Source organism: Camponotus floridanus, unplaced genomic scaffold, assembly GCF_003227725.1.
Source record: "Camponotus floridanus strain SB8 unplaced genomic scaffold, Cflo_v7.5 scaffold23, whole genome shotgun sequence".
Classification (NCBI taxonomy): Eukaryota; Metazoa; Arthropoda; class Insecta; order Hymenoptera; family Formicidae; genus Camponotus; species Camponotus floridanus.
In genome coordinates this window covers 364,084-380,760 of record NW_020229359.1, presented here as the reverse complement: position 1 = coordinate 380,760, position 16,677 = coordinate 364,084, and the positions used below count along the sequence as shown (strand labels likewise).

The window sequence follows — 16,677 nt, the reverse complement described above, 5'->3', positions numbered from 1 at the left end:
GTATATATCCGGTCGCCAATTTTCCTTTCAGTTCCGAAAAATCAGACTCTGCTTGTGAGAGGACGGGCAATTTACTTTTTGACAAGAGTAAACGGTCCGTATTAAATTGAATCTTGCGCGATAATATTTATAAATTTTTAAATATCGAGTTGACGAAAAGAGTCTAATTATCGCGACTTATTTTAGATTGTCTATTATATTGATTATGAGATTTGAAATAATTGATTTTGATAGGAATGTTTGTTCCTTATTCAAAATAATGAATAGCAGGCGACGAATGCTATCTCATGAATTACAGGAATTCCTCTATGTCTATAATCGTCGACGTCTTCAAGTTCAGTAGATATCTCGTCGAAACGTATATCCTCGGGGCAAGGGTTTCGAAACCGGTTCCAATGAGTTCGAGCTGATAAGCCGATTCGTTCGCTCGATGTAACGCGCGTAGTCGACGCGAAGGGGAGAAAGGACGAGAGGGAGAAAATGGAGAGAGAGCGAGGGTGAAATAGCTGGCAGCAATTATAACGTTGTACAGGGCCAGGCAGTAAATAACGGCTTCTAGGCTTGTCCAGTATTCAGCCAGAGCGTCAATCACTCTCAATCAGTTAACGAGCTATCCTACGGCCTAAATCAGAGAGTGCACGAGAGAGATAGTCGAATGAGAGCGTGGATAATGAATCGAGATAGAAAGAATAACGGAGAGAGAAGCAGAGAGTTCTGAATCTCGCGGCTGGCGAGTGTCAGCTGATAGAATAGAAATGATAAAGATGAAACAGAGAGATGTGAGAGCGAGAGAGAGGGAGAGATGAGGAATATTGATTGTGTCTGATACGGAGATATTTATACATCAATATTTCCTAATTGTTAATCCAACAACCTTACATATCTGGAAAAAATGTCGCAAATGTAGAATAATTTTTTTGTACATCGAGAGATCTCTCTTGAAAAAAAATCCTTTAAAAATTAAAATAAATTAATAAAACTCTTTCTCTTCTTTTTCGACACAATTTAATATGTTCACTCAATTAAAGAATATTAATAAACTTTTGTTTGATAATCCATAGAATTTTTTTTTAAATCGACAAATCGTAAGTCGGTTTTGTATTAAACGCGTCGAGAAAGCAGCTCGATTTTGAGATAACTTTACGTCGCATTCTCCATCCCATCGATGAAGGTATTGTAGGACGCGCGATAAGGTCACCTGTGGTGATCGAGGACGTCGAGATTGAACTCTCGCGCTGCGCCAGACTACAAGTTATCATTGGAATCGCCTGTAACGTATCGAATCATATTGAACCGTCTGCCAACTGGTGCACAATTGGGTCCGCGAGGGGGATTGGTTTATCATCTCGTCGACAATCGGAAAAGTTGGAACGTCAATCGGCAAAGTGCAAGCATAGGCACTGCGATATACAGTAGTTGTTATCGGTCGCGCAGACTCGATTTCAACAGGGGGGAACGCATCCGTGTATATTGGGGCAGGACTGTCTTTCCGAATTGACAGCGGCGAAATTCGCTTCCAAAACGCGCTGTGTGTTTCCGCCGTTGAAAATCAACTCCGATATAGCGCTGCTCGGCGAAATTAATTCATCGTCCGCTCGTAGCGACCGTGATTCACCATTTCGTTCGAATGGGATCGGTGGAGCGACAATTTGGCTAATAGCGTGAAACGAATGTTTGCCGACTGTAATCTTTTTATTGCCGTTTATAAACGCGTATTTGTATGATTTTGCCCGAGAGCGCAAACCTGTTCCTCTTGCGAAGTATTTTAATTATATCGTACGCTCGATATATATAAGACGAATTCGCACGTCAAGCTATTACGGGAACGAGGGTTTCGCCTCAAGTAGAATCGACGAAGATGCAGTTTCTTTGTTTCCCCATAAAGGGGCTTCCGATAATTAGAGGTGAAATCGATACCGACGAACATTCGATTCCTTTCAAGGTGCATTATTGATTTCCGTTGCTGCTTCCTGTACGCTTGCTTTGTTTTTATCGCGCGACCGTATCGAATAATCTTTTCCCTTCTATTTCTCCCTTCCATTTCTTCGACCTTTTCTTGCTAGGCGCCGCCGGTGCCATTCTCGCATTTGCATATAAATAAAGACGCATAACGTGTGCGAATGCAGATTTCATGCGCGCGATGCGACGACGTTTGGTAACGCATCTAAGAAAGGCAAAGCCGGAGCGTTTTACACGTACGCGAGATTTTTTGTACGTTAAATCGCGCCCTTCTTCTATACAAGTTTCTTTTCGGCTACACAACAGATTCTTGATATATATTTTGTAACTTTTTTAAATTATTTATCTATAAATTTTTATCTATTTATCTATTTACATTTTTTATCTATTTATGAATTTTTGCGATCAAAGACCTATCAAATAGTGTTTAATTATGTTCAATTGTGTTTCATTGCAACTCAAGAATGTTTAAAATCGGATTAAATAGGAATTTGATATCTCAAAAAAATGGATAAATTAAAAATACATAAATTTCCGTAAAAATCCATAAAAGGCGCACAGTCTTTAATTGAGGAAAAGCGACGTGTGTCGCGTGGCTCTAACGCTACGAGGGCGGCAAAGCAACGCCGCTTCCTCGCGTCGTGCACTCGCCATAATTCTATAAATCACCTTTGCTATAATAGGGCGAAATTCAATGAACACTCTGATAGGACGTAATTGTGTTTCGCCGCTCGTCGAGGAAGAGCGCATACGTACGGGGACAGGTATTTCAGTTATCGCAGCTTAGACGAGACGTCGCATCGTCATTGGACAACGGCAGCGCACAATAGACACCCTGACATTAGTAGAGGGAAACGCGCGCACTTCTCTGTCACATTGTCGTTTCCCCGAGTAACGACATTCATCGAGCGAGTATATCCATGAGAGCCGTTTACGATACATCGAGCATACATTTTGTCAGTTTTTTTCTTCCTCCCTCTATCGCGAACAAGTAATTTACGCTTGCAATCGTTGCAAACGACGTCCTTTGACGTCTCTCGACATGCACCCACTGTTATTACTGCCATTATTATTATTATTATATAATTATACTTATAATTAATCATCAATTTGGAATAATGGGAACTACGGTATTACGACGGCATTACGGCGTTACAATGGCCGTGTCACCGTGACACGCCGTGTTTTTGTGACGCGCATGTAATTACTGCTTTCATCCCGCGTTTAACGGGGAGCGAATTTAATCCGGCGGTATTCACATAGCGACCGACCCGTCCTATGAAGCTTTGAAGCGCGAAGAAATGACGCGAAGACGAATTTCGAATGAGCGGATCGGAGAAACGCGAATTCAAGCGAATCGTTGGTCCGGACTAATCTTTCCCATTCGCGTCGCGAACAAGATCTCGATACGTCTCCTTCCCGTTACGTTTTCTCCCCTAAGTAATTTCGATTTACGACAGGCTTTATGACTTTGAAAGCTTTCGTGTCGCTGGAAGAGGGAAAGAGAGAAAGAGAGGGAGCTTAAAGATGTTTTTGAAACAATTTACCGTCATTACTTCGCGTTGATCAAAGATTGTCGGGAAAGTTCGCAAGCGAAGGTAATTGCGGTAGTAGCATTCAATTGCGATTCAAACGCGCACGCGATATGTACACATCTATTTCCATATAGTATGTAGACAGGTTAATTTGGCCGAGACGCAATGAGATAATAACGCGAGAAGAAAATTAAAGGAACGCTGGCAATCGCGCTTATTTCCATTGGAGGCCGGAGGAGAAAAGGGGTATGTTGAACGTATTCCGTGAGAAATTACGAAAAATAATCTCCAAAAATTATCATGAGAATGGCTCCCGTGGCTGCGCGCGGACGTCTAGCCAAAACAACAATGCCGTCTGGTCCCATCTGCATAACAATGTTTAGCCGTGAAAACAAAGCATCGTGACGTGGCAGGAAGCAGCGTTAAAAAAAAAGTGATGTATTAACTCGCCCACGATTTTCGACGAGGTCGTCGAATTTAAACGCGGAGCCGCTGTTAATTGCTCGAGTTAATTCCAACAAAAGTCCGTTCTTTGTCGACGCGATTTCGGGACATTTCGACAAATTATTGCTATCGCGACAAGCATCGATCGAACGAGTCACGATGAAGGAAATTAACAGAAGCTTCTCTCGACTAAGATTTCATAAAAGCCGACAATTCAAAAAGATACGAGTCGATCCTACGCTCGCGTCCTAGATTCCTCTCGAAGAGGAAAAAACTATCGTATCTCTCGCGGACTCGATAAATTTCGGTCGAGATCTCGGAAAAAGCGACAAAACGCGGCCAACGGGGGTGGACGGGTATAAAGCACGAACAAAGGCGGCCGCACGAAAGTGCGTGATGCACTCCCATGGCGTGCTCGCGAGTAGTAACCCTAAATATTAACACACGGGAACTTATGCGAGCTGCATTACCGTCGCCACTAGACCGCGCTTCGTACAGGCTATTACCGCAGAAATATTGAATTTCGTTATCGACTCGAAATTATCGTGGCCGACCGCGTTCCACTAAGGACAAGCATTACCGGGGGCCATAGAGGTTCCGGCAACTCTTCAAAAAGGCCCGGTGGGAGGAGTGTCGGTTCCGAGAGAGATGAAAAGTGGGCAAGACACACGGGACTTTCAAGCACGCCGCCGACGTGCATTACTCGCGAAAGAATGTAGGACTCTCAATGCGACGCGGACACGAAAACGCGAGCGCTCAAACGTGGGCGTTTTTAGTCCCGATTATTTCGTCGCTGCTCCGAGCGTAATCCAACGTCGCCGCGCATTCTCTTCGCGTCCGCCTCCTCGACCTCGGGGGAAGCTAGCCGGAAGAAAGTATCGCTAATTAGAAAAAAGTCACGCGAATACAAACGTCGCGATTAACGTTCCCCCTCCTTCCTTCTCGCTCCTCTCGTTTCGCGTCGTTTCGCTCGAGACGAATCGTTACAAGCGGCTTAATTTCACGCTCGCGTGCAAAGGAAAACGGAACAAAAGCGCGCCGTGTCCTTTGAAGGCACGTAATATGAGAAACAATCTACCGGCGAAATTTTGCGACCGCGGGATAATCGCGTACTCTTATCGATGCGGCGCGCCTTTCCTTCAAAGGAAAGCGCGCGAACTTTGTCGAGAGAGTATCCTGTCGTCGGTCTCCCTTTCCGACTTTATCTCTCGCAATCCGTCGAGAGGCGGACGAAAACTCGAACGGAGTTTATATCAGCTTCTCGAGACGGGACAATTTTTCGCTCACAGAAACGGCATAGCGATGTATCGATGATATCTGGCGCTTCAATTTTGTGCTTCGATAAGCCTTTTAAGAAAATCCGGCCGACCAATTGTGAACGAAATTTCATTTACGTCGAAAATACACTCCGCTGCCGCGAGTAATACGTTATTGTCGGCGTGAACCGCGGGAACAATTCGCGAATTGATACAAACACAACACACTGGCAAATCCTATCGTGAGTGTGTTTATGGCGAGAAGAGCCTCATGATTTCATCACGCGATAATCGCACCGGAAAACGCGATGATCAAACAACAGTATATACGCTTGACGCGTTTGTAATATCGTTTCGTATCACTCAAATTCATCAAAGTGATTACAGTCGTTAACCTTTCGCAAATAGTGTCAGCGAAAAATAAATTCTATAACGCATCAACGCGCGTAGCAATTGCGTGTCGTTCTGTTGTCAAACTGTCATCGTCCAAATATTTTCAAATTGATTGGTCAATAAATTTCAATGCTCTCCGCTTGATTCCTCAGCCAAATATCCACATTTGTATATTTATATTTATAGTTCTCTAAATAACTCTGTGAGAAAGCAAATGGAAGCGATAAATTAACGGAAAAACAAATTTAAGCTCCAACTCCAAAAACTCGCCTCTATAAAATATTGTCCCGTTTCTCCAAATTTAACTCTTCGCTTCAACTGGAGCATACATAAGTAAATCTAAAATATTTCGAATACGGATATTTCTCGCCTCGATAAATAAGAGCGTTTTTACTCCGCTTTACTCTTTCATCTACTTTCAACTACTTCCTGCTGATAATTCGAAATGCCAGTTGCGCATAACAATGACGAGATCGTTTTGCCAGTGGAGGCGACATTTAACGTTTCATTTCCATCAATGATTTATTGCGCGAAAGGAAGGGAGAATCCCACGAGGGGAAAAGAAGGAGGAGGAACGAGAGGGGCGGAAATGTAAAACAGCAATGCGGGTCAGCGTACACGGCGATCGGCCGGCAGTAGTACGTCACGATAGCGTCAGCCGCAACTACAACGACTCCGAGCCCGATATGTCTGACTGCGCGCCGTTATTTCTACTGAAATCCGCTGCGCTGAGGATCGCGACCGAAGTAGGCGCATATACAGGGTGTTAGGACAATCTCTTCCCCAAAAATAGCTCTTGTAGCTTACCTCGTGAGCTTTTCAAGACACTGTAATATAGTATATTTTTTCATCGAGTACTTTTCGAATTGTGAGGCTTGAAATAATCTCTCAATTTTACATAAAATATTCATTTTTCGATTATCTCACCTTAATACTTTTATGTACAAAATAATGAGAGGAATTGGTGTAAAGAAAACACATAATTGTTTCGAAGAAAAAATATGTAATTTACAATTAACGATTACATTTTCGAAACAATTATGTGTTTTCTTTACACCAATTAATTCCTCTCGTACTTATTTTATACATAAAAGTATTAAGGTAAGATGATCGAAAAATTAATATTTTACTAGATATTTTATGGTTTATGTAAAAATTAAGAAATTATTTCAAGCCTCATAACTTGAAAAATAATAGATGAAAAGATACTTTATTATAGTGTTTTAAAAAGCACTCGAAGCTACAAGAGTTTTTTTGGGGGGGGAAGAGATTGCTCTGACATCCTGTATATCGTACAAATACATATGGATATATATATATATATATATATATATATATATATGTATAATATATATAGTATAAAACCGGAAATATTCGACCAGGCCCAGCTCCCGACAAGAGACATTGTCGACGACAACTGTGGACGCGAGAACACAAATAGCAATCGTTGAGTTTAGCGCGCAACAAACGTACTCCCTCCTGCGTCACTTCCGACTGCGGGGAAATACGCTTTATGTCTCTTGATGAACACGGTGTTACGCTTCAGATACACCAACTCGAAAACAATAGACGTGACTTCGGTTTCGGAGAGACGAATCTGTCGAGTTTTAAATTTATTCTCTACCCTCGCATCCTTCCGCGAAATAATTCTATTTCTTTGGACGCTGACCGAATAAAAAGTCGAACTTTATTATATCTTTTATTCTGTAAATATTTTTTTCGAGTCGAGAGAGAGTTTTGCTATCGAATCCTTTTTCCGTCTTTTTCACGTAGCAATGGATTAAAAGTGAAAGAGAGACGCCTCTATTTTGATTTTGATTTTAAATACAGATAATAAAATATGCGTACGTAAATTTACATAATATATACTGTCATGTTTATAAATATTAATATAATAAATATGATGTAATATTGCGTAGTGGTAAAAGATTTTCCAAGCCCATTTTACAGCGTAGGAAAATTTGTTGAGAGAAAGAGAGAGAAAAAGAGGCAAATCATAAATATATTATTTTACTAAATAACGGAATACTTTTCCTAAGAGTTTAGCATAATGGTCAAGATATTTTAGAATTCTCTTTAATCCTAATCTCTCTCTTTCTTTTAGTAAAATTATTAAAAATTAGAGGAAAGTATGAAAGAGAGAAATCATAAATATATAGTATTATTTTACTAAATAACGGAATACTTTTCCTAAGAGTTTAGCATAATGGTCAAGATATTTTAGAATTCTTTTTAATCTTAATCTCTCTCTTTCTTTTAGTAAAATTATTAAAAATTAGAGGAAAGTGTGAAAGAATATACAGTCGTATATTCATTCATCATGACAAATTTACACTTACTTGTGTTATCTGGAGTATCCATGCGCAGAATGGAAATAACGTAGTTGTCCCAATTTTTCTCTTCCTCTGCGTAGAATAGAACTGTATTGTTGTACCCTCTTCTAAGGTCGATTGACAGGTGACGCGTGAGCGACGGTGATCCCCCTCTCCTTCATTTTTCCGAGTGCGATGATGGAGATGGAAGAAACACACACACACACACACACGTTTCACTTGCGCGAAAGAAATTATTTTGGTCACTAACTTTATTTTTTACGCGTTGCGGACACCTTGTTTTATTTCGTTAATTTCTCAACGATTGTAATCACATGTCATCGAGAGATTTGAATCTTTGTCGATTCTTATATCTTTGTCGCGAAATCAATATTAACCTTTCTTTGTTCGTTTGATTTTACGATTGTGACATCTCTCAATTTGCCGATCATGTACACGTCATGTTTCAGGTACTCCTTTTTTCCCGCATTTTCACGAAAATGAATTTCGATTATATCGATCCATCGGTTAGCTCAATAAACTAGTTAAAGTTTAATAAACACTCAATATTTAACATTTTCTTTTATTCGTATCGTTTGTCGCGACAACACGTCGTCGATGTTTTTAGAAATAATCCCGAATCATTTTAAGATCTGCTTTATTGATCTATTTAAATCATTTTCTCGCCTCTTCGCAATTATCATGTACATGTCATGTTTCAGGTACTCCTTTTTTCCCGCATTTTCACGAAAATGAATTTCGATTATATCGATCCACCGGTTAGCTCAATAAACTAGTTAAAGTTTAATAAACACTCAATATTTAACATTTTCTTTTATTCGTATCGTTTGTCGCGACAACACGTCGTCGATGTTTTTAGAAATAATCCCGAATCATTTTAAGATCTGCTTTATTGATCTATTTAAATCATTTTCTCGCCTCTTCGCAATTATCATGTACATGTCATGTTTCAGGTACTCCTTTTTTCCCGCATTTTCACGAAAATAAATTTCGATTATATCGATCCACCGGTTAGCTCAATAAACTAGTTAAAGTTTAATAAACACTCAATATTTAACATCTTCACTTTTATTCGTATCGTTTATTGTCGCGAAAACACGTCGTCGATGTTTTGTAATCCCGCGTCATTTTAAGATCTGCCTTATTGATCTATCTCTTTAAATCATTTTCTCGCCTCTTCGCAATTATCATGTACATGTCATGTTTCAGGTGCTCCTTTTTTTCCCGCATTTTCACGAAAATGAATTTCGATTATATCGATCCACCGGTTAGCTCAATAAACTAGTTAAAATTTAATAAACACTCAATATTTAACATCTTCACTTTTATTCGTATCGTTTATTGTCGCGAAAACACGTCGTCGATGTTTTTAATCCCGCGTCATTTTAAGATCTGCTTTATCGATCTATCTCTTTAAATCATTTTCTCTCTCTATAGAAAATTATTCTCTTAGACCGAATCAAAATGTGAAAATGTCACTGATCAAAATGAACTGATTAAAGTGCAGAATGAAACTTCACGAGAATCTCGACGAAGATTCAAATTCTCTCGATAACGTATTATAATTCACTGCCGAAAATACGACGCGCGACGCGACACACATACGACTGTTATGACTGCTATTACGCGTAATAGAGCGAAGTTTAGAATTAAACATTCTTTCTTGGACCGGGGGAGGGCGCTTCCCCTTCCCCGTCGACTTTCGAGGTAGCGAAGGAGAGAGGGGGACAGTTCTACTACGGCACGCGTTCGTGTAGCTGCGTCACGCGTCTGTCAGTCTCACCTTGAAAAAAATTACAACGATACGCTTGTGTTCTATACTCGAGGAACGAGAGAAATTCGCCAAAGAGGAAACTTTGTGGATAGTTTCACATTCTGCGCGTGACGTGAGATACTTCAGATAGCACAGGTAAGTGCGAAAATTCTCAATCGCCGTTTTAACCTGCATCAATTGTACATACTTAACCTTAACAAGCGCGACTGTCGCGTATCACTTTGATTTAGTGACATTTTCACTATTTCGCTTTGAGAATGATTTTCATGCTTGCGTGACGTAATAATAATTGCGAAGTAAGAGACGAGAAGACGCCATATTTTCGGTCCTCGATATCGCTAAAAAACGGCAGTTATATTTTTTGCACTGTTTCGCGATTCACGACTCGAATATTATTGCTTATTCGATTATTACGTATTTATTTCGTATTTATTTTTTACGACGAGAGAAAGATTAGAACGAAAACATCGCGTCATAAAAATCGATTGATAATTTTTACTTTCTTATCGACAATTAAAGAACAGACGCGCACGGGTCAAATTATTGTTTAGCGCGATCGATTGATTTTTTTTACCTTCGAAAGTTGGAGCCACGTCAGCGATCGTAGATATTTGAAGGTAAAAAATTCTGTTTCGCAATTCGCGACTCGAAGATTATTGCTTATTCGATTATTACGTATTTATTTCATTATTTTTTTACGACGAGAGAAAGATTAGAACGAAAACATCGCGTCATAAGAATTGATTGATAATTTTTACTTTTTTATCGACAATTAAAGAACAGACGCGCGCGGGTCAAATTATTATTTAGCGCGATCGATTGATTTTTTTTGCCTTCGAAAGTTGGAGCCACGTCAGCGATCGTAGATATTTGAAGATAAAAAATTCTGTTTCTCGATTCGCGACTCGAAGATTATTATTTATTCGATTATTACATATTTATTTCGTTATTTTTTTACGACGAGAGAAAGATTAGAATGAAAACATCACGTCATAAGAATCGATTGATAATTTTTACTTTTTTATCGAAAATTAAAGAACAGACGCGCACGAGTTAAATTGTTTAGCGCGATCGATTGATTTTTTTTACCTTCGAAAGTTGGAGCCACGTCAGCGATCGTAGGTATTTGAAGGTAAAAAATTCTGTTTGACGAATTTACATTTAAAAATAGACTTATATACTTTTAGAAGATTCATTAGAATAACGTAATATTTGCACGTTATAGCGTAAAGGCATGAAAAGGTTTCTCTCGTGAAAAAAATATCGCGTCTGCTTATTTTTATGTTAACGCAACAGCCTCGTTGACTTGATGAAGGCAGTCATAAAAGCGCTACAAAGGTTTAGATAATTTAACCGGTTGATATCGTAAAATACCGGGGAAGAAGTACGGTTTCCGCGAAAGAAATTAACACAGAACTGCGCGAATTAAGAAAGAAAAAGAATTTCATTGTACGCGTACCGTAAACTGGGTGTCATGCATTTATTCTTCGCTATTTACTCTTTGTCTCTCGGTCGGGCAGGGGGGAGGTGAAAAGGATGAGAGGAAAGAACGCGTGCAAAGGAAGACGGGAAGAGGGAAGAGGGAGGGGGAGAGCACGCACGTATACAAACGCACACAAGGAGAGCGCGGATAAAAGCGGAGCAAAATATTAAAAAGCACTCAGAGAGAGAGTCGCTCTCGAAATTCATGTAATCTAGAAAACGGTAAAAGGGGTTGCCCGGCGACTTTATCCCGGCTCGCCACGGTAAACAACGACGCGACCAGGATTATTACCAAACCCCTGCTATTCCTCCCCTCCCTCCCGCCGCATCGCGCGAGGGTTAACGACACGCGTGACGAAATTAATGCGCCAATAAATATTTGGAAACGTGTAATTTTCTTGCACGCTATGCAAAGTAGCCGCTAACGGATGGTTACATTTATTCCGTTGCTATTTACCCTTTGCTCGGACATTTATCATTTTTTATGAGGGCGTATAACGTCAGCGAGGGAAAGCACGAGGGAAGGAGCGACTCGTGCACGAGACCATGGATTAGGGCGGTATATTGAAAATACGAATTCGACTGTACTCCGAAATTATCCAACCTAAATATATGAAATAATGCCGCACGTTTCCAGTTATGCGTGTCGGTAAAAAGATGGAATAGATCCTTAAACACGGGCCTCCTCTTTTATCTCTCTCCCTCCTTCTCTCTTTCTCTCTTTTCTCTCCTTTTCTCTCTTCAATATTCTATGTCGTGAACGAAATCTATTAGCGACTAGAAGGATATATCGTTCGCTCGTGAATTCTCGATACATACCATCTATCTACACATCGGATATTTGCCACAAGACTATTCTTTATCTTATCGTCTTTTAAGACCGTGGGTTTTAATCTTTCCAGCTGATATCATGCTGTTTAAAAAAAGAAACATACAAGAAAAGAACCATCATTTCTCACAGTTTTTTTAGGCTAATACAATGGATTCCAAATTGCATCATATAATGATTTTGAGAAATTTATAAGTAAAGTTGTAAAAATGGATTTTTTATGTATATTATTTTATTATTCTTTATTATTTAATATTAATTTATATTTGGTTTTATTATTGTTTTATATTTTATTTAAGCTACTAAATATAATTTACAATTACTGCTATTTAAATTTAAAAATTTTGTAAATAAGCATAAATCTGCTGTCAATATTGAAAAATAAATTTAAAATAATTAATATAACGAGATTAATAATAAAATTTAAAAAAATGTGTGTCCGGAAGTTTTGCAGAAATTTAAGCTTCGCATATATTTTAAATTTGTCATTTTTGAGATATCAAAATTTAATTAGACTTAAAAAGTTTTTAAGTTTTAATAAACATAATCAAAAACTATTTGATAGATCTTTAGTGATCGAAACTTTCCAATGTTTAATGATAAAATATTAATATTTAAATAGCTCTATATTTTCAAGTTTAATAAAAAATTTCTCAAAATTTTTATAACGTGATGGTTGCAAATTGGAAGTCGAAATTGTATATTCAGCTTCAAAGAAACTAGATCACTCTTTTCCTGATGTCGAAGTACAAATAATTTTTCCATTGAACTATATTTTTGAAATGCTGTAGCAATTCTATAAAAGATAATTTTCTCTTTTATTGATATACATCGGAAACATGTATAATACATCTGGAAATTGATATTTATTCGCGTTATTCTTTCAAAAAAGTTCAGCGTAGGGTCTCGCATTCTGAAAAAACGTCGATCCTGATTCGGAATCACACACACTCACACACACACACACACAAGCTTAAAAAAATATATATCATTCTCGAGAAGATGTAATCGAAGCGAAACGTAGGGAAAGAATGGTCGACGTGATGAAGCGAAAAGGAATAACGGTGAGAATATAGGAAACGATAGTTCGGGGGCAAAGATCGCGAACGAGGCGGACGAGAGTCGAACGAAATATTGGAAAGCTGGCTGCGCGGCAAGATAAAACGTTTCATAAAACAGACATCGATTCCGTATTACCCCGACGCCACGCTGACGTGAATCGAGAGTGCCGTCTGCGAAGGGGAAGGTCCTCCGCTGGATCATATAAAGGGAGAGAGAAAGAAATACGCATTTCCTTATTGCCCCTCGTACGTTCTCGCCCCTTCGTCTCTGAGTCTCCTGTCCCATTCTCGCCGCTTTTCGGCCGCATTCCCTGCATTCTGTTATCGCATAAATCGTTATGCGCGATCTAGGAGAGAGGACTGAGGAGAGATTCTTACGTAAACCTCACACAGAAAAAAAGGACTTTCTTGTTTTGAAAATGTCTTTAGTTTTAACATGAATCTTGAAATGAGATTATATTGCGTTAATTAAAGAAAAATATAATTGCTTGAATAATTGCTTGCTTGAATGAAGCCATTTTATATAGTTCGATCGAGAAAAATATATTCTTATGATTTAAGATTTAATTTTCTTGAATGGAAAGGAAACAATGTTAGATAGGAAATAACATTTTTAAATCAAAGATTATAATTTTCTTAAAGTAAAATTAAATAATTATATATTCTTGAGGTGACAATTACAATGAGACTATAATATTGTTGAAATTTAAAATTATTAAATTCTTTTAAGAAAATTATAAATTGTTGCGTATATATGAAATAATGAACGCGTTAATTTAAGTATATAAGTTTTGATTTGACAATTATTTTTTTCTGTGCACAGGAAGCCAAAAAAAAAAGAAATTTTTACTCAAACGAACAAAACTCTTTACACGATTCTCACAGATTTGGAAGCTGCATGATTTAGAGGTCACGTGCACATTTTCATTGTTCAATTTACATCTTGCAACTTATTCTATAAATATCAAGAGACACGTAGATTCTCGTTATGTGCCTTGCAGTTACATCGAATCTGATTTTTGTCGAGAGGAAATACAATAATTATAGTCATATGATGTTATTCATGGCGGTTCCATGATGATACGAGTAACGATACCTTTTCTCGCTCTCGGCTGAATACAGATTGACAATAATAATAATTCTTCTCTTCCGCGCTAATCGTGGATTTCGCGTAAAGCATATATCGCCACTTTCGTTAATAAAATACAGTAATTTCGCCAACGGGAGCTTTTGACATTGCATTTATGTCAAACGAAACCCGATATCGTGCCGTTACAGGGAAATATTTTACGTTTCCATTAATATATAGTTACTATATTACGCGAACATATAATTGCAGTTAATGTCAAACAGGAATCGCTGAACGTGCTCTCTCGTATAAAATCTCATTTCGGAATTATCGCGAAACACGAAACGGCAAAAATCAACTACGGAATATTTCTCTTTATTCTCTCAATTTTATTTCATTTGTAGTCGCTTTCTTTGATTTCTGTCATTTCGCAAATTTATTTCATACACTGTTATTGTATCGTTATTGCCCGGCTTTGCAAAAAAAATCTCATTGTTTATATCTGAAATTTAAGAAACATCGCTGGTAGATATGGTTATTGGAATTTTATTCAACCGTCTGCAACGCGTATCAGGGAGCTCGCTCAATTTCGCGAAACGCGTATTTCACGCGAACGTTAAACCGTAATATAACGTAAATGCCGTAGATTACACCGATCATAGCGGCTTGATTATATTTTCCAATTATCTATTGTAATCAGCCAGAACCGCGGTTCGATTCGATCGGTGGTGATCGGCTGTTGCTTCTTTTTCCATCTTTTCCTTTTTTGTTATTTTTCTTCAACTATGCGCGGTATCTATGCGATATCGATGAAACGGAAATGAGCGGTGTCCGTTCAAAATATCGGATAACGCGCGGCTGCGATTTAATTGCGTTATCGCCGGCTACCTGCACGCGTTCCATTCCCTGCGCGCACGATAATTATTCCATCGATTTGAAATAATTATATCGAACTCATAAGCGAATAATAGTCAATACTACCACGATTCGCTGCGGCGATCAATGAATCGTAACGCAGATTTTTTTTCAACGCCATTTTCAACCCCCTCCCTTCTCTCCTTTAGCGCGCGATACTATTGTTCGCGTTGCGCTTGATGAAACCTCTTTACGTATGGCTAGAATTTCGCTGTCGGAAATTGCGATCGTTTTCTATGTACATATCGGAATACATAGATCGTGCCGTGAATTCTCGAAATTTCTGATAATTTTCTTGCACACGAATGACAAAAATTTCGAAATACAAAAGAATTTGAACAATGGACAACGTTTACTTGAAAATTAAAGAATCTATCATTATATAATAAAAAAAAACAATGTGTACAAATTTTAACATATAAGTACGTATAAATATAAATATAAATACAAAATGTTATGTATAAAATAATATTAAATAATATTATATTATTTTATATTTATATATGATATTGTAATATTTATAAAATATGAAAATAAATAATAAATAATAAATATTAATAAATAATAAGTAAAATAAATAATAATAATAAATAATAAATAAATAAATAAAACTGAATATATCGAAAAATAATTTTAATTTAAAAATTTGATAAAAGAAAAATACTGTGGTAGGTTCTAGTGTCACGCACACACACATAGACTATGTGTAGAATTTTTAAAAGTTTCTAACAACTCTTCCCTCTCGTTACAGGATCGACGCGCGAGATAAACCGGTGACGAAGGCGCAACATTCATCGGACCCCGGCGTTTTTGGCCCACGGGCCTTATTCCGAACCACTTTCCCGAGCCCGGCGGTTCTGGTGATCGACAATATAAAACGGCACGACGCAGCGACATATCGATGCAGAGTGGATTTCCGGAAGGGCCAGACACGCAGTTTTCGATACAATTTGACTGTGATCGGTGAGTACCATCGACTTGAAAAAAAATTTTATCTATCATCATGATGCTCGATTTCTCTCGTTATTCTCGGATGTTCGTTACGACTGGACGTATTTATAAATATAGTTTGATTACTATATTTTTGTTTCCATATTTTTTTATTTTACTCTTTTTTTTATTCAGCTGTCTTTTTTTATAGACTCTTCTAATAAATAAAATCAGTTTCACAAGAAAAATTTTTACAAAGAATAAATTAAACGTACAATTGTTTTGCAAGGTTTAATTTGTTCAGAATTTTATTTGGCGAATAACTTTCTGTTTAATTTATATTTTCAGTTTTAAATTGTGGTCGCTTTGTTTTTATTTTTAAATATTATGTCGTGTATTATGTTTTCATCATTCATGTGTTTTATATTTTTAAATTAATTTCTGCGCAATATAAAAAGAAAGTTTATAAAAACATACAATATGTCAATATCTTTATTTTTAACATATGTACATTTTCTAAAATACATGTATGAAAATAATAATGGAGTTAAAATGTGAAATCGTACATATATAAAAGGTTTTAGAAACGGAATTTGTAGAAAGTTTAAAGATATTCGATAATTCGTGAAATAATATCCCTCATAATAAATAATACAACGAATGGCAGAGCGATAACATTTGCTTTTGTGAAAAGTAG

General features: G+C 37.7%; 1 protein-coding gene across 1 annotated transcript in view; it reads left to right on the top strand.

Moving 5' to 3' along the window:
• LOC105258246 (nephrin) overlaps positions 1-16,677 on the top strand; it is a 343,203-nt gene that overhangs the window by 236,863 nt on the left and 89,663 nt on the right. Inside the window, exon 3 of the mRNA XM_025408809.1 lies at positions 15,802-16,013. Coding sequence (XP_025264594.1) covers positions 15,802-16,013 — 212 coding nt within the window. The remainder of the gene's footprint in view (positions 1-15,801; positions 16,014-16,677) is intronic.